Source organism: Solea senegalensis, linkage group LG1, assembly GCF_019176455.1.
Source record: "Solea senegalensis isolate Sse05_10M linkage group LG1, IFAPA_SoseM_1, whole genome shotgun sequence".
NCBI lineage: Eukaryota > Metazoa > Chordata > Actinopteri > Pleuronectiformes > Soleidae > Solea > Solea senegalensis.
Genome location: NC_058021.1, coordinates 30,188,374 through 30,202,480, shown reverse-complemented (window position 1 = coordinate 30,202,480; position 14,107 = coordinate 30,188,374). Strand labels below are relative to the sequence as shown.

The 14,107-nt window shown below is 42.7% G+C and overlaps 2 protein-coding genes across 3 annotated transcripts; one reads left to right on the top strand and one right to left on the bottom strand.

Moving 5' to 3' along the window:
• Nucleotides 1-1,702: 1,702 nt before the first annotated feature.
• zic1 (zic family member 1 (odd-paired homolog, Drosophila)) lies at nt 1,703-5,303 on the bottom strand. Its single transcript, XM_044045853.1, has 3 exons — nt 4,006-5,303; nt 3,430-3,593; nt 1,703-2,950 (listed from the first exon to the last, which is right to left on the bottom strand). Exons 1-3 carry the CDS (start codon nt 4,961-4,963, stop codon nt 2,753-2,755), a joined length of 1,320 nt encoding a protein of 439 aa, XP_043901788.1. The 5' UTR covers nt 4,964-5,303; the 3' UTR covers nt 1,703-2,752.
• A 2,509-nt stretch (nt 5,304-7,812) lies between these two features.
• Nucleotides 7,813-13,809, top strand: zic4 (zic family member 4). Of its 2 annotated transcripts, XM_044036246.1 has the most exons (3): nt 7,813-9,297; nt 9,406-10,032; nt 12,408-13,809. In XM_044036246.1, the coding sequence occupies exons 1-3, from the start codon at nt 8,868-8,870 to the stop codon at nt 12,848-12,850; spliced, it is 1,500 nt and encodes a 499-aa protein (XP_043892181.1). In that variant the 5' UTR covers nt 7,813-8,867; the 3' UTR covers nt 12,851-13,809. The 2 variants fall into 2 exon arrangements, with proteins under 2 accessions (XP_043892181.1, XP_043892098.1); XM_044036163.1 differs by having other exon boundaries at nt 7,813-10,032.
• Nucleotides 13,810-14,107: the final 298 nt, after the last annotated feature.

Sequence of the window (14,107 nt, the reverse complement as noted above, 5' to 3'; positions counted from 1 at the left end):
CACGAAACCAAACAGCACAGTGGAGCCTCGTGCTTTTGCGTTCTGTTACACTGGCGCGTAAAACGACGCACATGTTTCTCTCAATGAGGAAAAAACAAACAAAATAACATGGATATAAATAGGAGAGTAAATATCAATCCAAACAACATATCTCTCCATTCATTCCATTTAAATGATTCCCAAGGTCAGATGAGGGATAAACTGGTTTCAGGTTCACTCTCCACTCCACTGTCCTCCATCTTTTATTTCTTTTTCTCCCCATCCTGCATCTGTCAATCTGGCATCAGCTTTATATTTAAATATGGAGCATATGTGCAGTCTCCCGCCAGCATAGAAACCACATGAGCTAGTTTTAACGCATCCACTTTAAACTATTTATATTTCCAGTTACATGTGAACATTTTTCTATAAAGCTGCAAAGTGACTTTTTTCTCTCTCTCTCCTGAAAACGAGTTCACACTGGCGTGGGGGAGAAAGAGGAGTGCGTCTTTTTATATATATATATATATATATATATATATATATATATATACATATATATATATATATGTGTGTGTGTGTTTTATATACCCCTCCTCCTCCATCGCCAGCAGTGCATCAGAGAGGCATCAGCACTGGAACCACAGACAGATAGTGTTAAATAGAGTCGAAAAAGTCATTTTGATCTCCATCCTTCATTTATCTCCAAATGTAATAGTCCGTGAAAAGAAAATATGAATACATTTCAATACATTCCGGCAAATCATCATAGATGATGGGAACTCGTGGATGTATATATACACACGTACTGTATATATGAAGATGCACACACTGCAGCTGCTGTAGCTGCTGCTGCTGTTGTTTTTGCAGTTTTGGGAGCTGAAAGTTGCAGCTTGGATGTTGTGTGTGTGTGTGTGTGTGTGTGTGTGTGGTGTGCTGCAGTTGTGTGACAGAGCTGCAGACTGACAGATCGTGGCTCTGTGCACACTGGCAGTGTTAACCATGATCACTGGCGGCTGCTGATGTGATCTCTGCCTAATGGGGCGGTCAAGCAAGCTGCAGCACAGGAACAATGAAGAAGAAGGAAGGAGGGAAGGGGGGGCATGCACTGACTGACTGACTGCTGCTGCTCTGTGCAGCAAATCCACGAAATCCGACGGAAAAAAAACAAGAAAATAAATTAGATTTGAAAATTAGATTCCCCCCAATAATTAGGTGGATCAAACTACTCCGGGTTTTTACACTGAGGGAACAAACGCCGTGATTAATCGATTTCATTTGCACATTACTGGAGGGCAAAGTGTTGGCTGTTAATTTTGAATAAACAGAGAGAGGGAGAAAGAGAGGGAGATGCAGCAGCAGCAGCAGGGGGAGTGGATTTACTTCTCGCGACTGTCAGTAGTGAAGTTTGTGACAGTGCTGCAACACTGGCGCGAGCTAGAGCTTTTAAATGAGCTGTAACCTCTGACACACACACACACACAGAGAGAGAGAGAGAGAGAGCGATTATTTAATCCTCACTAAATTGTTGAAGGAGGAAGTCTGTTTTAATCTGCATCTGATTATATTGTTGCTATATGTTTAGTGTGTGTGTGTGTGTGTGTGTATATATATATATTTATATATGTATATATATATATATATATAAGAAAGCCATTGAGTTTTCACTCACACAGCACGAGCTCCAACACTAATGAAACCCAAAAACCTCGAACGCATTGCATTCTTGCATTTCTTTTGTTTTGTAATCCTTTAATATAGTACGAAATGTATCCAAACATTGTTTTTTTTTCTTCTTCGTGTAAACTAAATTTTACATACGAGCGCATTTCTCCATAAATACCGACCATTTTCTAACATGTTACCGGTCCTTTACATGCGGATAAATATGGAAAATTTAGCTACTTACATGTAGTAGTAATAATAATAATAATAATAATAATACTTCCTTTCAGACAAAGCAATTGACAGAGAGATATTTTTTTTCTTTTATATTTATCACGTACATAAACAGATTGACACGGAATTTCAGGCTTTCACTACACGACTGTTTTTTTATCGACATGACATTTAAATAACAACAATGAATACTGTGCTACTCAAACTGGACCTCGGGACGAAAAATGTTGCACTGAATAAGGCTACAAAAAGCACATTTAATACTAATAGTCGGTTAAGGTCGACGTGTAGGACTGTAGTAAATACTGAATAATTCACATTTGGTACACAACTATAACATTCTGTTTCAATGAAAGTCTTATTCATCGCGATATTCTTTAGAAACCATCTCGTTTCTCCATATATCTAGGGACCACATTTTTCCACAAATCCCCCCTTAAAACTGTGATAGAACTATTTACAAAATAAAATATTACACTTTTTTCCCCCAAAAAACTTGGTGAAATGCTTATATATGTACATTTAAAAAAGAAAAGAAGAAGAAATAAAAGGAGAATTCAGGCCTCTACCCGCAGATAGCATGCTGTGAGAATGTCCCTCTGAGCTGAGTCTCTCAGTACAAAATAAAAGGAAATACTGAGGGTTTGTGAGGGGGAAGAAGTTAAACTTGATGTCCTTATGCCTTCCTTTTTAAAGTCCATGCATTTTCTCTCATTGGCATTAAAGACACTCAGCCTTTAAATTGATCGTCTGGGCCTCCGGTCCGTTTTTTTTTTTTGTTTTTTTTTTACAAAGTCTTTGTTTCCAAGCAGTTTTGTTTTTTTAATTCTGCAGTCACAGTCTTTTTTTCTCCTCCTCTCCTCACAAAAATATTTTACACGTACCATTCATTGAAATTTGACGTCAGCGTGCTGTGGCTGGCTGTGTGGTGGACTGCTGAGGCTGCTGGTGATATGGAGCTGCTGCTCTGGTTTTCTGTGGACGGTGATACTATGGTGGGAGGCGTGGAGGACTCGTACCCTGAACTGGCCGCGGGAGATGGCTGTGACGCTGGATTGGTGGATTCGTGGACCTGCAGTAATGAGAAACATGTAAGGAGAAAAACAAGCACAATAGAGTGGTCAAAATTAACTGACTAATTCCTGATGTTTTTTTTTACAAAAAACAAAACAAAAAAACATAAGAAATTCATCAGAACGAATTAAAACTAATGTGTCTGTCTGGGACATTTATAAAAGAAAAATAGGAGATTGTGCAACAAAGCAGAGCAAAAACATTGTTCTCATTAGGATCTTAATCTGATTTATCGCTTGGAAGAAAAGACAGAAAGAAAGTGTCAAGGCAAATTAACTTGTCTATTCTTTTTTTTTCTTGGGAAAACTACATTTTCTTCTAATAATACACAACAACAAAACGAGATCCAGTCTCAAATCTGCTTAAAATTAATTCATAATATTGTTTTTTATATATATATATATATTTAGAAGACAAAAATGAAACAGGATCACACTGAAAAGGGAAACGTGGTTATTATTATTTCATTTCTTTTACCTTCATGTGTTTTCGGAGGGAGCTGGGGTGTGTGTAGGACTTGTCGCACATTTTGCACAGATAGGGTTTGTCCGACGTGTGGACGTGCATGTGTTTCTTGCGGTCACTGCTGTTTGCAAATCGTCTGTCGCAGCCTTCGAATTCACACTTAAAAGGCTTCTCGCCTGGATAATAAAACACACACACATACAATTTTACCAAAACAATTCATCCATATTATACATTTCTTTCACATACATTTGTCTAATAAAAAGGCAGCTTTTTTTTTACTTTTTATTTTAAATTTAAATTTAAAACAATTTGACTGAAGGCTAGAAATTATATTTTTGGTTTAACACATTTAGATGAAAAAAATATATCCTAAATTAAATTATATAACAAGACTATAATAATAATAATATTCATTTAAAAAAGCTCTGACATATTTTCTGTCGACAACTGCACTGAATCACATGCCAGTGAGAAGCGAGCAGCTGCCTAATAAATACTAACCCGGATCGCATGCATAGTTGTGAGTAGGTTATTGTCAGCGTGGATTTGGCTGTAAATAATGATCTAAATCTGTGCGGTTCTTACCGGTGTGAGTCCTTTTGTGAATTTTTAGGTTTTCCGATCGGGCAAATACTTTGCCACAGCCGGGGAACGGACACGGGAAAGGTTTTTCTCCGGTGTGTACTCTGATATGATTTACAAGTTTGTATTTGGCTTTGAAAGGCTTGCCCTCTCTGGCGCAGTCCTCCCAGAAGCAGATGTGGTTGGTCTGCTCCGGTCCCCCCACATGCTCCACCGTCAAGTGGGTCACGAGCTCGTGCATGGTACTAAAAGTTTTGTTGCACGACTTCTTGGGACTCGTGAGCTGCTCCGGCTCGATCCACTTGCAGATGAGCTCTTGCTTGATCGGCTGCCGCATGTATCGGAAGAAGGCCCCGGCTCCGTGGTGCGCGGCCATATTCATGTTCATGGGGCCGTAGCCGTGCAGCTGGGTCGAGGCATAGTGGTCGGACCGCGGGCTCGTAACGTGGCCGTACTGGTCAGCGCGTCCGTACATGTCCCCCGAGAAGCCCAGCCGCATCTGGCTGTTGACCACGTTGGAGGAGGCATGACTCGCCTGCTCGTGGAGCCCCGGGAAGAGCAGGTGCCCCGCTGCATCTGAGTGTCCATGTGGCCCTGCGAAACTTCCAGAGGCGAACAAACTGTGCTGCGCGCCCGCGGCGTCCCCGAAACCCCGATTTCTGAAGAGAAAGTCCCTGGTGGAGTTGAAAGCAGCCGTGGAGTAAGAGCCAACATGGGTGGGATGGTGCGGGTGTCCCAGCGCGGCTGCTGCATAGCCGGGCGCCTGGGAGGAAAACGCAGTCTGTCCGGAGCCAATATCGTGGGAGCTGTGGTTGATTTTGAAGGCGCCCATCCCATCCGCGAACGGATTTATCCCCAACGCCACTTCCCTCTCTGTGACTTCGCCTGTTGAGTGATGCCGCGAGGAGCCGAAAGTAGTGACTCCTATGGTGGGATACTGCGGTCCTGCGTCCAAGAGCATCTTCAGTCTAGACTCGCCGAGACGACTGAGAGCAGAAATAAAAAAATCACGCACTGATATTCTTCCTCCCCCCTCTCTCTGTCTCTATCTCTTGCACCGCACTCGACTGAGCAAACTCTCCAATCCACCGGTTTTTTCTGTTTACTTTTAAGACGCGAGGAATTCCCCTATACCGCTCATCCGATGCACACGCAAAATCATGTATGCATGCAATATTGTCTTTTGCGGTTTATCTTCCTGTGGCGCAACTTTCACCTCCTCAGTCAGGCGGTGAGCTCTAGACTGATAGTCGCAATCATTCCTGCAGATAAATGAATTGAAAAGACAACACAGTCCAGCCCTGATGAATGGGAGAGGAGGGGGGCGGTCACGTGGCGCCGCCGCCGCGCGCTCATTGGCGGTGCCGCTTTCCCCCCAATAACATCCACTCACCAAATAACAATCCGCGGTGCCGGGTCCACATTTCTATTGGCCTCTTTGCATCATCAATCCCCGATATTGTGAGATTGCTGACTGTGGATTTGGTTAAAAGGCTGAATAACAGCAAAAAACAAGAAAGGGCTGATGAAGAACAAGGAAACAAATGGATTCGTAGAAAGTCAAAGCACGTTTTTCTGCAGCCATATCTATCTATCTATCTATCTATCTATCTATCTATCTATCTATCTATCTATCTATCTATCTATCTATCTATCTATCTATCTATCTAGTCACGTGGCAGGCGCAGGTGTACATACAGGTATGTTAATGGGAAAAGATGAGTCTTTTTTTCGCTGTTGGTCAGTTCACGTGACTGCTGCTGTTGTATTAAAAAAAAGAGTGTGTCCACTGTCATCACTCTCTCTTTACACACTTCTCACTTCGGTGGGAATCCACACACACTGTGTAGTGTGTGTGCGTGCGCGCGCGCGTGCGAGTGAGTGAGAGTCGTGCGTGTTTGGTGCCGCTCCCTAAAAACACTAACGTTGCTACCGCTGTCCACTGGAACATCTGTGGCCACGATGTCCAACAGCATCCAACCATAAATGCGTACAATAAAGTGTATTGAATATGGACTGTGTGCCAACATTTCACTCGGTTGTGTCTGTCCATCACGGGTTTTTGGCGTCTCCCGTGCAACTTACTCACTCCTGCGTGCCAGTGATGTATAGCCTGTGTGTAAAACGTTGTGGGTTGTCGAAGTTATCAAGTGGGATTTGCGGCGCTCTCTGCAGGAACCTCCGGCTGCTAGAGTTCAAAGCCACATGCACAGACGTGCCATGCGAACCATTAAAATATCTTCTTGGCTACTGGGCTAGTTTCTACATGGGCATTCCCCAAGTCAGTCTGGGGAGACCGATGGAGCAGAGGAGGGTTTTGTTGTTCTCAACTTAACAACTAAAGACCCACAACTTGATCCGAACTTAGAGCCCACTGACTCAGTCTGGAGGAATCTTTCAACAGGTTGAAAAAACGGTAAGAATGACATATCATTCAAAAGGAGCCGAGTGATAACCGGGGGGGTCATTAAGTCTAATCTGCACAAATTGAGGTTAAAATAGGAAACCTGTGCGCCAAGAAGAGAGTGACGGGGAAATTATTCATAACTTGATTTGAAGCTTCTTCTTTTTTAAATTGATTGTGGCACATCTAATTCTGATGCGTAAAAAGATGGGTTGAAATAAAAAAGGGGGCCAATAAGAGTTTAGTGCCATGACTCTAAAGTGTTACTGTAAAATGGCTACCAGGAGCTATTTGGGATTTACAGTGAACGCAACTGAGCCAAGGCAACAAAAGTAGCGTTTTACGAGACCTTCCTGCAACATTCAGCCTCTTTTTTCATCTCTTGTTGTTGTTTAGGAGCCTTACAGTCCCACTGCTTACTTGTCTCCAAGAGTGAGAGCGTACAACTTGGACCAGAAATAGCACTTGAAAGTTTTGCATTACGCTGGTCGCTGTGATGCCTCTGAAGGCTACAGCTGTGAGCCTCATGAACCCCACGCGCAAAGGCCATTTAATAAACATCTTTTGGACCCGCGTCATGTCTCAAAATATTGACTCAATTTCCTAACGTGCTCGATATGACGCTGTCGGCAAAGACTTTGACGAGTTAATTCAGAGAAATAACAGGAATAATTAATGTCAATACATTGTTTCTAATAGAAAGAACACAGTTATAACATGTGACTACGCATATTCTGTTAATTATTTTTTTGGGTATAATTATCTGGAAGCCACACATTTACATCCATAAAGTTCACGTTATCTGTTTTTCGTAAAGGTGTAAACGAGGTTAAACACTCACGAGCGACTTGTCCAAAAATAGGTTGCAGTCTTGCACCCTTCACACATTTTCGTGTCATCATCGCACAAGTCAAACAACACTCATTAAAACACTATCGAAGTGATCGGATCATAAAGGAAATCGTTTTTTTTGTTTGTTTCCAATTATAAAGAGGAAGCGATCAGTCCAAACATTTAACATGAACAATGCCAAGTCTGGATCACAATTTGGCTGGAACAAAAACAATGAAATAATACCTTAGATAAGAAAATAATTGTCACGATTTGATTAGATCATATAATAAACTAACTATAGTTTACAACATATACAGGCATATACAAGCATATACAAGCAAATGTCGGGTGTGTGTGTGTGTGAGAGAGAGAGCATCAAGATTATAACATCCAACATTACTCAGTATTTAGCATAATCTTAAACGTCAGATGTTTTAATAGTCAAATAATGCTTTAAAATCAATATTTAAAAAAATAGTAAAAAATTAGGAATGGGTGGTTCATAAAATCATATGTAATCGATACCAATTTTTCAAAAACATTAAAAAAATAAAAGTTTTTTTTTCACTATATAGGATAATAATTCTAATAACCGATACTTACAGACACACAGACACTTTGATTTTTGGACATTAGTCTGAGACTGCACCACCTCCTATGACCCTCATGTGCTGCCGTCCTGGGTTTAAAGCAAAATTACCCCGGATCATAACAACAGGTCCCGTCCATTACATTTTTTCCTCTTCGGGACAATGGCTGCAGCTTCTCCCTGTTCTCTCTTCCCTACACACGCGGATCCCACGGAGCAGAGCGCGGAGTCGACACTGTAGCGCGCGCTGAAGAGAAGGACACAAACGGCTGGATATGTAAATGTGGTTATTTATCATAGCGCACATTAATGGTATATACTCCGGACTATTGTAAACTCCCACGTGGAGTTTCCCCCGTCGCTTAACTTGACCAGGTTTTTTTCCTCCGCTCGTGCCGACTTTCTCCCCCCGTGCGTAAAAGACATGCGTAAAAGTCGCTTTGCATACGTTTCGGGGCAAAATGAAGATATCACTGCTTTATTTATGATCATTACAAGTCTTATAGTGACAATATGCATACTCTGGCGAGACGGTCTGTTTTGTAATCGAACAATCAGAGTGGGGAAATTGCCGTTTCATAGCCGCGCGGGCTTTGTTCGCAGCGACAAAAGAAAGAGAGACTGTATATCTGGATCAACTTTTTTACGAGTTTTATCGTACAATAACCTTTGCATAACAACTATTTTTCTCAAGCGTTGCCCGAGGCAGTGCGCAGGCGCGCTGGCTGCTCGCTGTCACTAAGACATTTTTCTTCACGCTGGAAACTGTCACTGGTGACGTCAATCACGGAGCTCTGACCAATTAGAGCGCAGGGTGATTGTTTAGCTCCACGGGCTGCAGCGCCTACCATGAATCTCTATTCAGTATCAAAGCGTCCTGCTGCTGCCTCTCAACCGAATGGGATTCCATGTAGTCTGCAGATAGACTTAACTTTATGAAGTTTTTTTTTTTCCTTTATTTTTCATTGCGATTAAAATATATTTGTCATCATCATTATTATTTTGCCTGCTGTCAAGTTATTCTAAAATTAGGAAGTAATGAGCGTGGATGCATTGGGAAGCCCCGTGATGGACCCTACGTTTTCCAAACGGAACACGGCGCTGAGATTAGTTGACTTGGCAGGGGCTCACCACCATCACCATCATCACCACCATACCCCTCAGAGCGTGACAGGCTTCCCGGGGTTCAGCAGCCATCCACACTCAATGGCTCACTCGCACCCTGGGGAGATTACTGCGGAACCCCGCCTGGGGCCGAGTCCATTCGGGCCAGAACACATGGGGCACTCCGCGGCCCTCAAAATCAGCCCAGCCCATCATTATCCCCACCACCATCACCACCACCACCACAATCATCATATGGCAGGCCACAGTGAAGTGGTCTCCAGTCAAACGGGAGCTTTTGGCCCGGTTCAGGCGACGTCGGTCCCTTATTCTATGTCTCACACGGCCCAGGCTTTATCCGCAGGTAGGGATTTCCTCATCCGGAGAGATCTGACGGCTCAAGCCATGCCAGTGCTGACTGACCAGACTGCTGGTCCAGCCTCTCACCACGGAATGTTTGTCTCAACAACAGGTAGCTATCCCGGACACTATGGTCACCACCCTGACGCTGGGAACCATACCCTCTTCTCCGGACTCCATCACGACCAGCCTTCTAGCGGATCACCGGGTGGCCAAGCTTTGAATGGACAAATAAGGTTAGGACTACCTGGAGAAATGTACGTTAGGTCTGATCACTTGAGTCAAGTGGCAAGCTCCAGGGCTGATCCGTTCTCCGCCTCGTCTTTGCACGGCTACGGTGGTCTGAATCTGAACATGAATCTCAGCGCCCACCACCATCACCACCACGGCGCCGGAGCGTTTTTCCGCTACATGAGGCAGCCGATAAAGCAGGAGCTCATCTGCAAGTGGATGGAGCCCGAGCTCTCGCCGAAGAAACTTTGCTCGAAAACTTACAGCACCATGCACGAGCTCGTCACGCATGTCACGGTGGAGCACGTCGGAGGACCCGAGCAGGCGAACCACATATGTTTTTGGGAAGAGTGTCCGCGGGAAGGAAAACCGTTTAAAGCCAAGTACAAACTTGTCAATCACATCCGAGTGCACACCGGCGAGAAACCGTTCCCGTGTCCGTTCCCAGGCTGCGGGAAAGTCTTTGCAAGATCCGAGAATCTAAAGATCCATAAAAGGACGCACACAGGTGAGTGGACAAATGTGGTGATTGCACTGTGATGATATTGTGATGCATGGATTTCAGCTGTGTCAGTGTAGTTGTAGCATCGTTTTCTTTAATTTTTTTTCTAATGTTTTTACTTTAACCATATTTAAATAATTTAATCTAAAGTATTTACTCTTATAATTCATCAGTGTGCGTTGCTGATCCGACAGCACGCAACAGCTGTTTGTTTTGAGTTTGCACGAGAGAGAGCGTCTCACAAAGGCTTGCACGAGCTTAAGGATTATTATGGAACAGCTCACTCAGGCGTTTGACGCCTCGGCCGCTTGTCCACACCACAGCACAAATACTGCAGGCCCACGTCAGGTCCCCGTCCAAGTCGCTTAGTCCATGCCAAACATGACTGGCAGCAAAGCTGGACGCGTTAAGTGTTAATGATGATGTGGTGGTGATGTTTTTATTTTACCCTCCTTTGTTTAATTTCTCTCAGCCAATGTAGTTTTTCTATATCTAATAGTGATATTACTGATAATACTTGCACATTCAACATATTGGAAGCCACATGTCAACCAAAGCATGACATGGCAGTGGTGCGCAGTGGTCACAACTTTACTGCAGCCCCCTTGTGTGTGCGTGTGTGTAGCTCCAGCAACAAGTTGACAAGTGCAGACTGTTCCAGTCTTTCAGCAGCAGGTTGGCAGCCACTGCCTGCGCCTCCTCATGACTGACGTGTGTACAATGCAGCAGGAACCGAGCAGCTGATTTACCTTTTAAAAAACATACAATGGTGCAATATGGCTGTGACCCTGCAGTGACGTGCACGTCGAGTTTGTATAGGAAGGGGAAAGGGGGCCTGAAAATGTCGAGTCAGGCTTGTAAATGAATAGAGTTGACTACATTCTCGTCTGCTGAGAATGGCTGCATGGCTACTCCCCGCCCATTTCTAGCACCCTATGTATTATTCATATAATTTGCTCACATTACCTAAGTACAAATCTGTTAAATTATTTCTGTGTATTGACTCCCGAGGGGCCTGCTCTTTGGTATCATGTTTAAAACCCATCCGAAAGTGTGGTTATGACTGGGCTCTGCCCCTGGGGTCTGTTCCTCGACGCTTTCTTGTACTACACTAATATCCTTGATTGGCTCTCTCAACCCCAACAGCTGAAGGTCAAATTGATATTCAACCCGCAAGTGTAATTAGACAGAGGCAATTACATATTCTCAAAAGCTTTAATCGGGAGGAGAAAAAATCAGCAGCGGATGATTTTTTTTCCCTTCTTCTTACCCCTCCGTGTAATTTATTCACATTCTCTCTTTTTCTGCCTCGTCATAATCAGGTAGAAATATACTGTGTTATTTGTATTATCATCATCAAGGATTTGACCCAGTTTGTGCTGGATTTACACACACACACACACACACACACACACACACACACACACACACACACACACACACACACACACACACACACACACACACACACACACACACACACACACACACACACACACACACACAGAGAGAGAGAGAGAAGAGGCCTAAACCCAAATCAAGATAATGATAAAAGGTGCAGACACTTTAAAAGTGCAAGTGCACAAACGTGTGTTTACTTTATACATACACATTCTCCCCTTAGGGAAAATATATATATAATTAATAAATTCAAATAATAATACTAATAAGAATAAGAATTATAATTATAAATGTTAAATAAACGACAAATAAATCATCATGGTGGTTGTAATTGTCTCTCCCTAAAAATTAGATTTTTATTTATTATTAAATGTAATTGATTTCTTCAGGTCACAGGGACTTGTTGCTCAGTTTATTTTCAGCCCATGTGTATTTAAATATTGCAGATTTGCATGTGTGAGAGGCTGCTTCAGTGTGAGTAAACACATCATTATTATATGTAATGTAGTAGTAATAAAAATAATAATAATAATAATGATAATAATAATTTTGTTTGTATGGCACACTTAAAGTGCTCCAACAGGTACATTAAAACAACGAAAACCCGGATATTCAGTGACAGAAACAAAGAAAACCAACAATTTAAAAAAAGAAAAGAAAATCTACAAACATAAGAGCAACAAATGTTAACATAAGTGAAAGTGAAATAATAAAAACAAAAAGGCATCATCCAATGCCAGCAAAAGCAAATATAATAATAGTTAATAAGTAATAAAAACACTACAAGCTCAGATAAAGACATCGTAAAAGTGGATTTTGGAGAAAGAGTCCACTTCAGGAAGGTCGAGCCAAAGTCGAGGGGCCCTCACTGCCAAACCCTGTGCTGATGCTGTGTAATGACGCTGAATGATGAAGCACGTGTCTTTCATGTCTGATTTGCCTGATTTGCAACTGAACGTGTCACCGTCACTGTTTCACAGGTGAGAAACCCTTCAAATGTGAGTTCGACGGCTGCGACAGACGCTTCGCCAACAGCAGTGACCGGAAAAAGCACTCGCACGTCCACACCAGCGATAAGCCATACAACTGCAAAGTGAGAGGCTGCGATAAGTCCTACACGCACCCGAGCTCCCTGAGGAAACACATGAAGGTGCACTGTAAGTCCCCACCCCCGAGTTCTGGGTACGAGTCCTCCACTCCGTCCCTGGTCTCCCCCTCCTCGGACCTGGGCCGGGAGCCAGGAGGCTCCTCGGTGCTGTCGGAGCCGGTGGGAGCCTCGCAACCCGCGAATTTAAGCGAGTGGTACGTGTGCCATAGCTCAGGTGCCAGCGGCGCCCAAACACCGCCCAGCGGGGCCTCCACACCCGACCACTCCACAGACGAGCCTCCGTACAGACACCCAGAACCAAGAGACGCGTTTTAACCCCAGAAACCTGGACTCCAGCACGCACCAGAGGTGATGAGAACAAGTTATTTTACAAGCTCAAAACTATTAAAACAAAATAGTTTGGCTTTCATGGTGCCTGTATCTGCCACCCCCCTCCCCTCTTTTTTTGGATGAGCCACCAAACAGACACTCAGAGCCAAGAGACGCATTTTTTCTTTTTTTTAAATAAACCACATTGGAAGGAAAATGTGCAAACGTTAAAGACGTGCTAATTTCAGGCACTATAAAAGAATATATTTTCAAACCTCAGCTTTTACGGTTCTAACTGCCCACTTGTGGAGGGAGAGAGAGAGAGAGAGAAAGAGAGAGAGGCGCAGAGAGAGAGAAAGAGAGAGAGTGGTGTAAATTGAGACTCAGTGGTTCATAACTGTAGCCTAGGCATGTTGTTTTTTGGTGTCCAAATTATTTTGTAAATTCGACTTTTTCTGACTTATGTTTTTTTTAATTTATTTTTTCAAACGTGACATGGAAGGAAGATGATTTTTTTCTATTATGGAACCAAAGTGCATGATTGAATTGGGAGGAGCAACAAAAAAGTGTACATTTGTAAATTTTGTAATAAGTTTCGATGTGTTGATGTTGATAGTTTTTTGGTGTAAGGATCCGGTTTCTCTTCTGCAGTCAGAGCAGCAGCAGCTTCTTCTTCTGACTGCAGTTATTTGTACAAAACGTTTTCATGTTTACAGCATTTTTCCTTTTTTCCACTTGATGCAGAGAGTGAACTGGGGACTGTTTCACGCGCCTGCAGTGTTTGATATACACCCGTGGAATTCTCAATGTTTTATCAAAGTGGGGTATTCTGTGATTTTTTTTTGTATCATTGTCGTCAACTTTTTTCTTTTCATCTGAAATGAGCGGCACTCTAAATGCGTACCGAATTTGCCTTGTAATTTGTGAAAGATTTTGAATAAATCTTGTATGACAAAAACCTAAAACAGCCATCAAATTTAAGTTTCGCCAAAAAAAAATTCACTTTTTTAAATCAATATTTCCATAAAAAGGAAACTTTTGCTTCTTTTTACGCACAGGTCATGGTAAAATAAATGTAGATAGAAGTGCTTGACTTCAAAGGAAGAGAAGTCTTTTTGTCTAATTTTCCTAAGTGTAAAGTCTTACTTTCTGTGGTTTGACGCAGACGTGGGCAGAGTTTGATAAAAAAAAAAGGCTACAATATTCTGATCCAGACTTCAAAGAGCATTTCCTACAAAGAGCCATTTTTTTTCACGACGGTGA

Bases quoted from the DNA above. Each gene is read 5' to 3' on its own strand.
- zic1 (XM_044045853.1), bottom strand. From the start codon at position 4,963: ATGCTCTTGGACGCAGGACCGCAGTATCCCACCATAGGAGTCACTACT. The intron at 3,594-4,005 runs GTAAGAACCGCA...TTTATTATCCAG, and splicing joins TCACAAAAGGACTCACACCG to GCGAGAAGCCTTTTAAGTGT. The intron at 2,951-3,429 runs GTAAAAGAAATG...TCATTACTGCAG, and splicing joins CCCTCCGAAAACACATGAAG to GTCCACGAATCCACCAATCC.
- zic4 (XM_044036163.1), top strand. From the start codon at position 8,868: ATGAGCGTGGATGCATTGGGAAGCCCCGTGATGGACCCTACGTTTTCC. The intron at 10,033-12,407 runs GTGAGTGGACAA...ACTGTTTCACAG, and splicing joins CCATAAAAGGACGCACACAG to GTGAGAAACCCTTCAAATGT.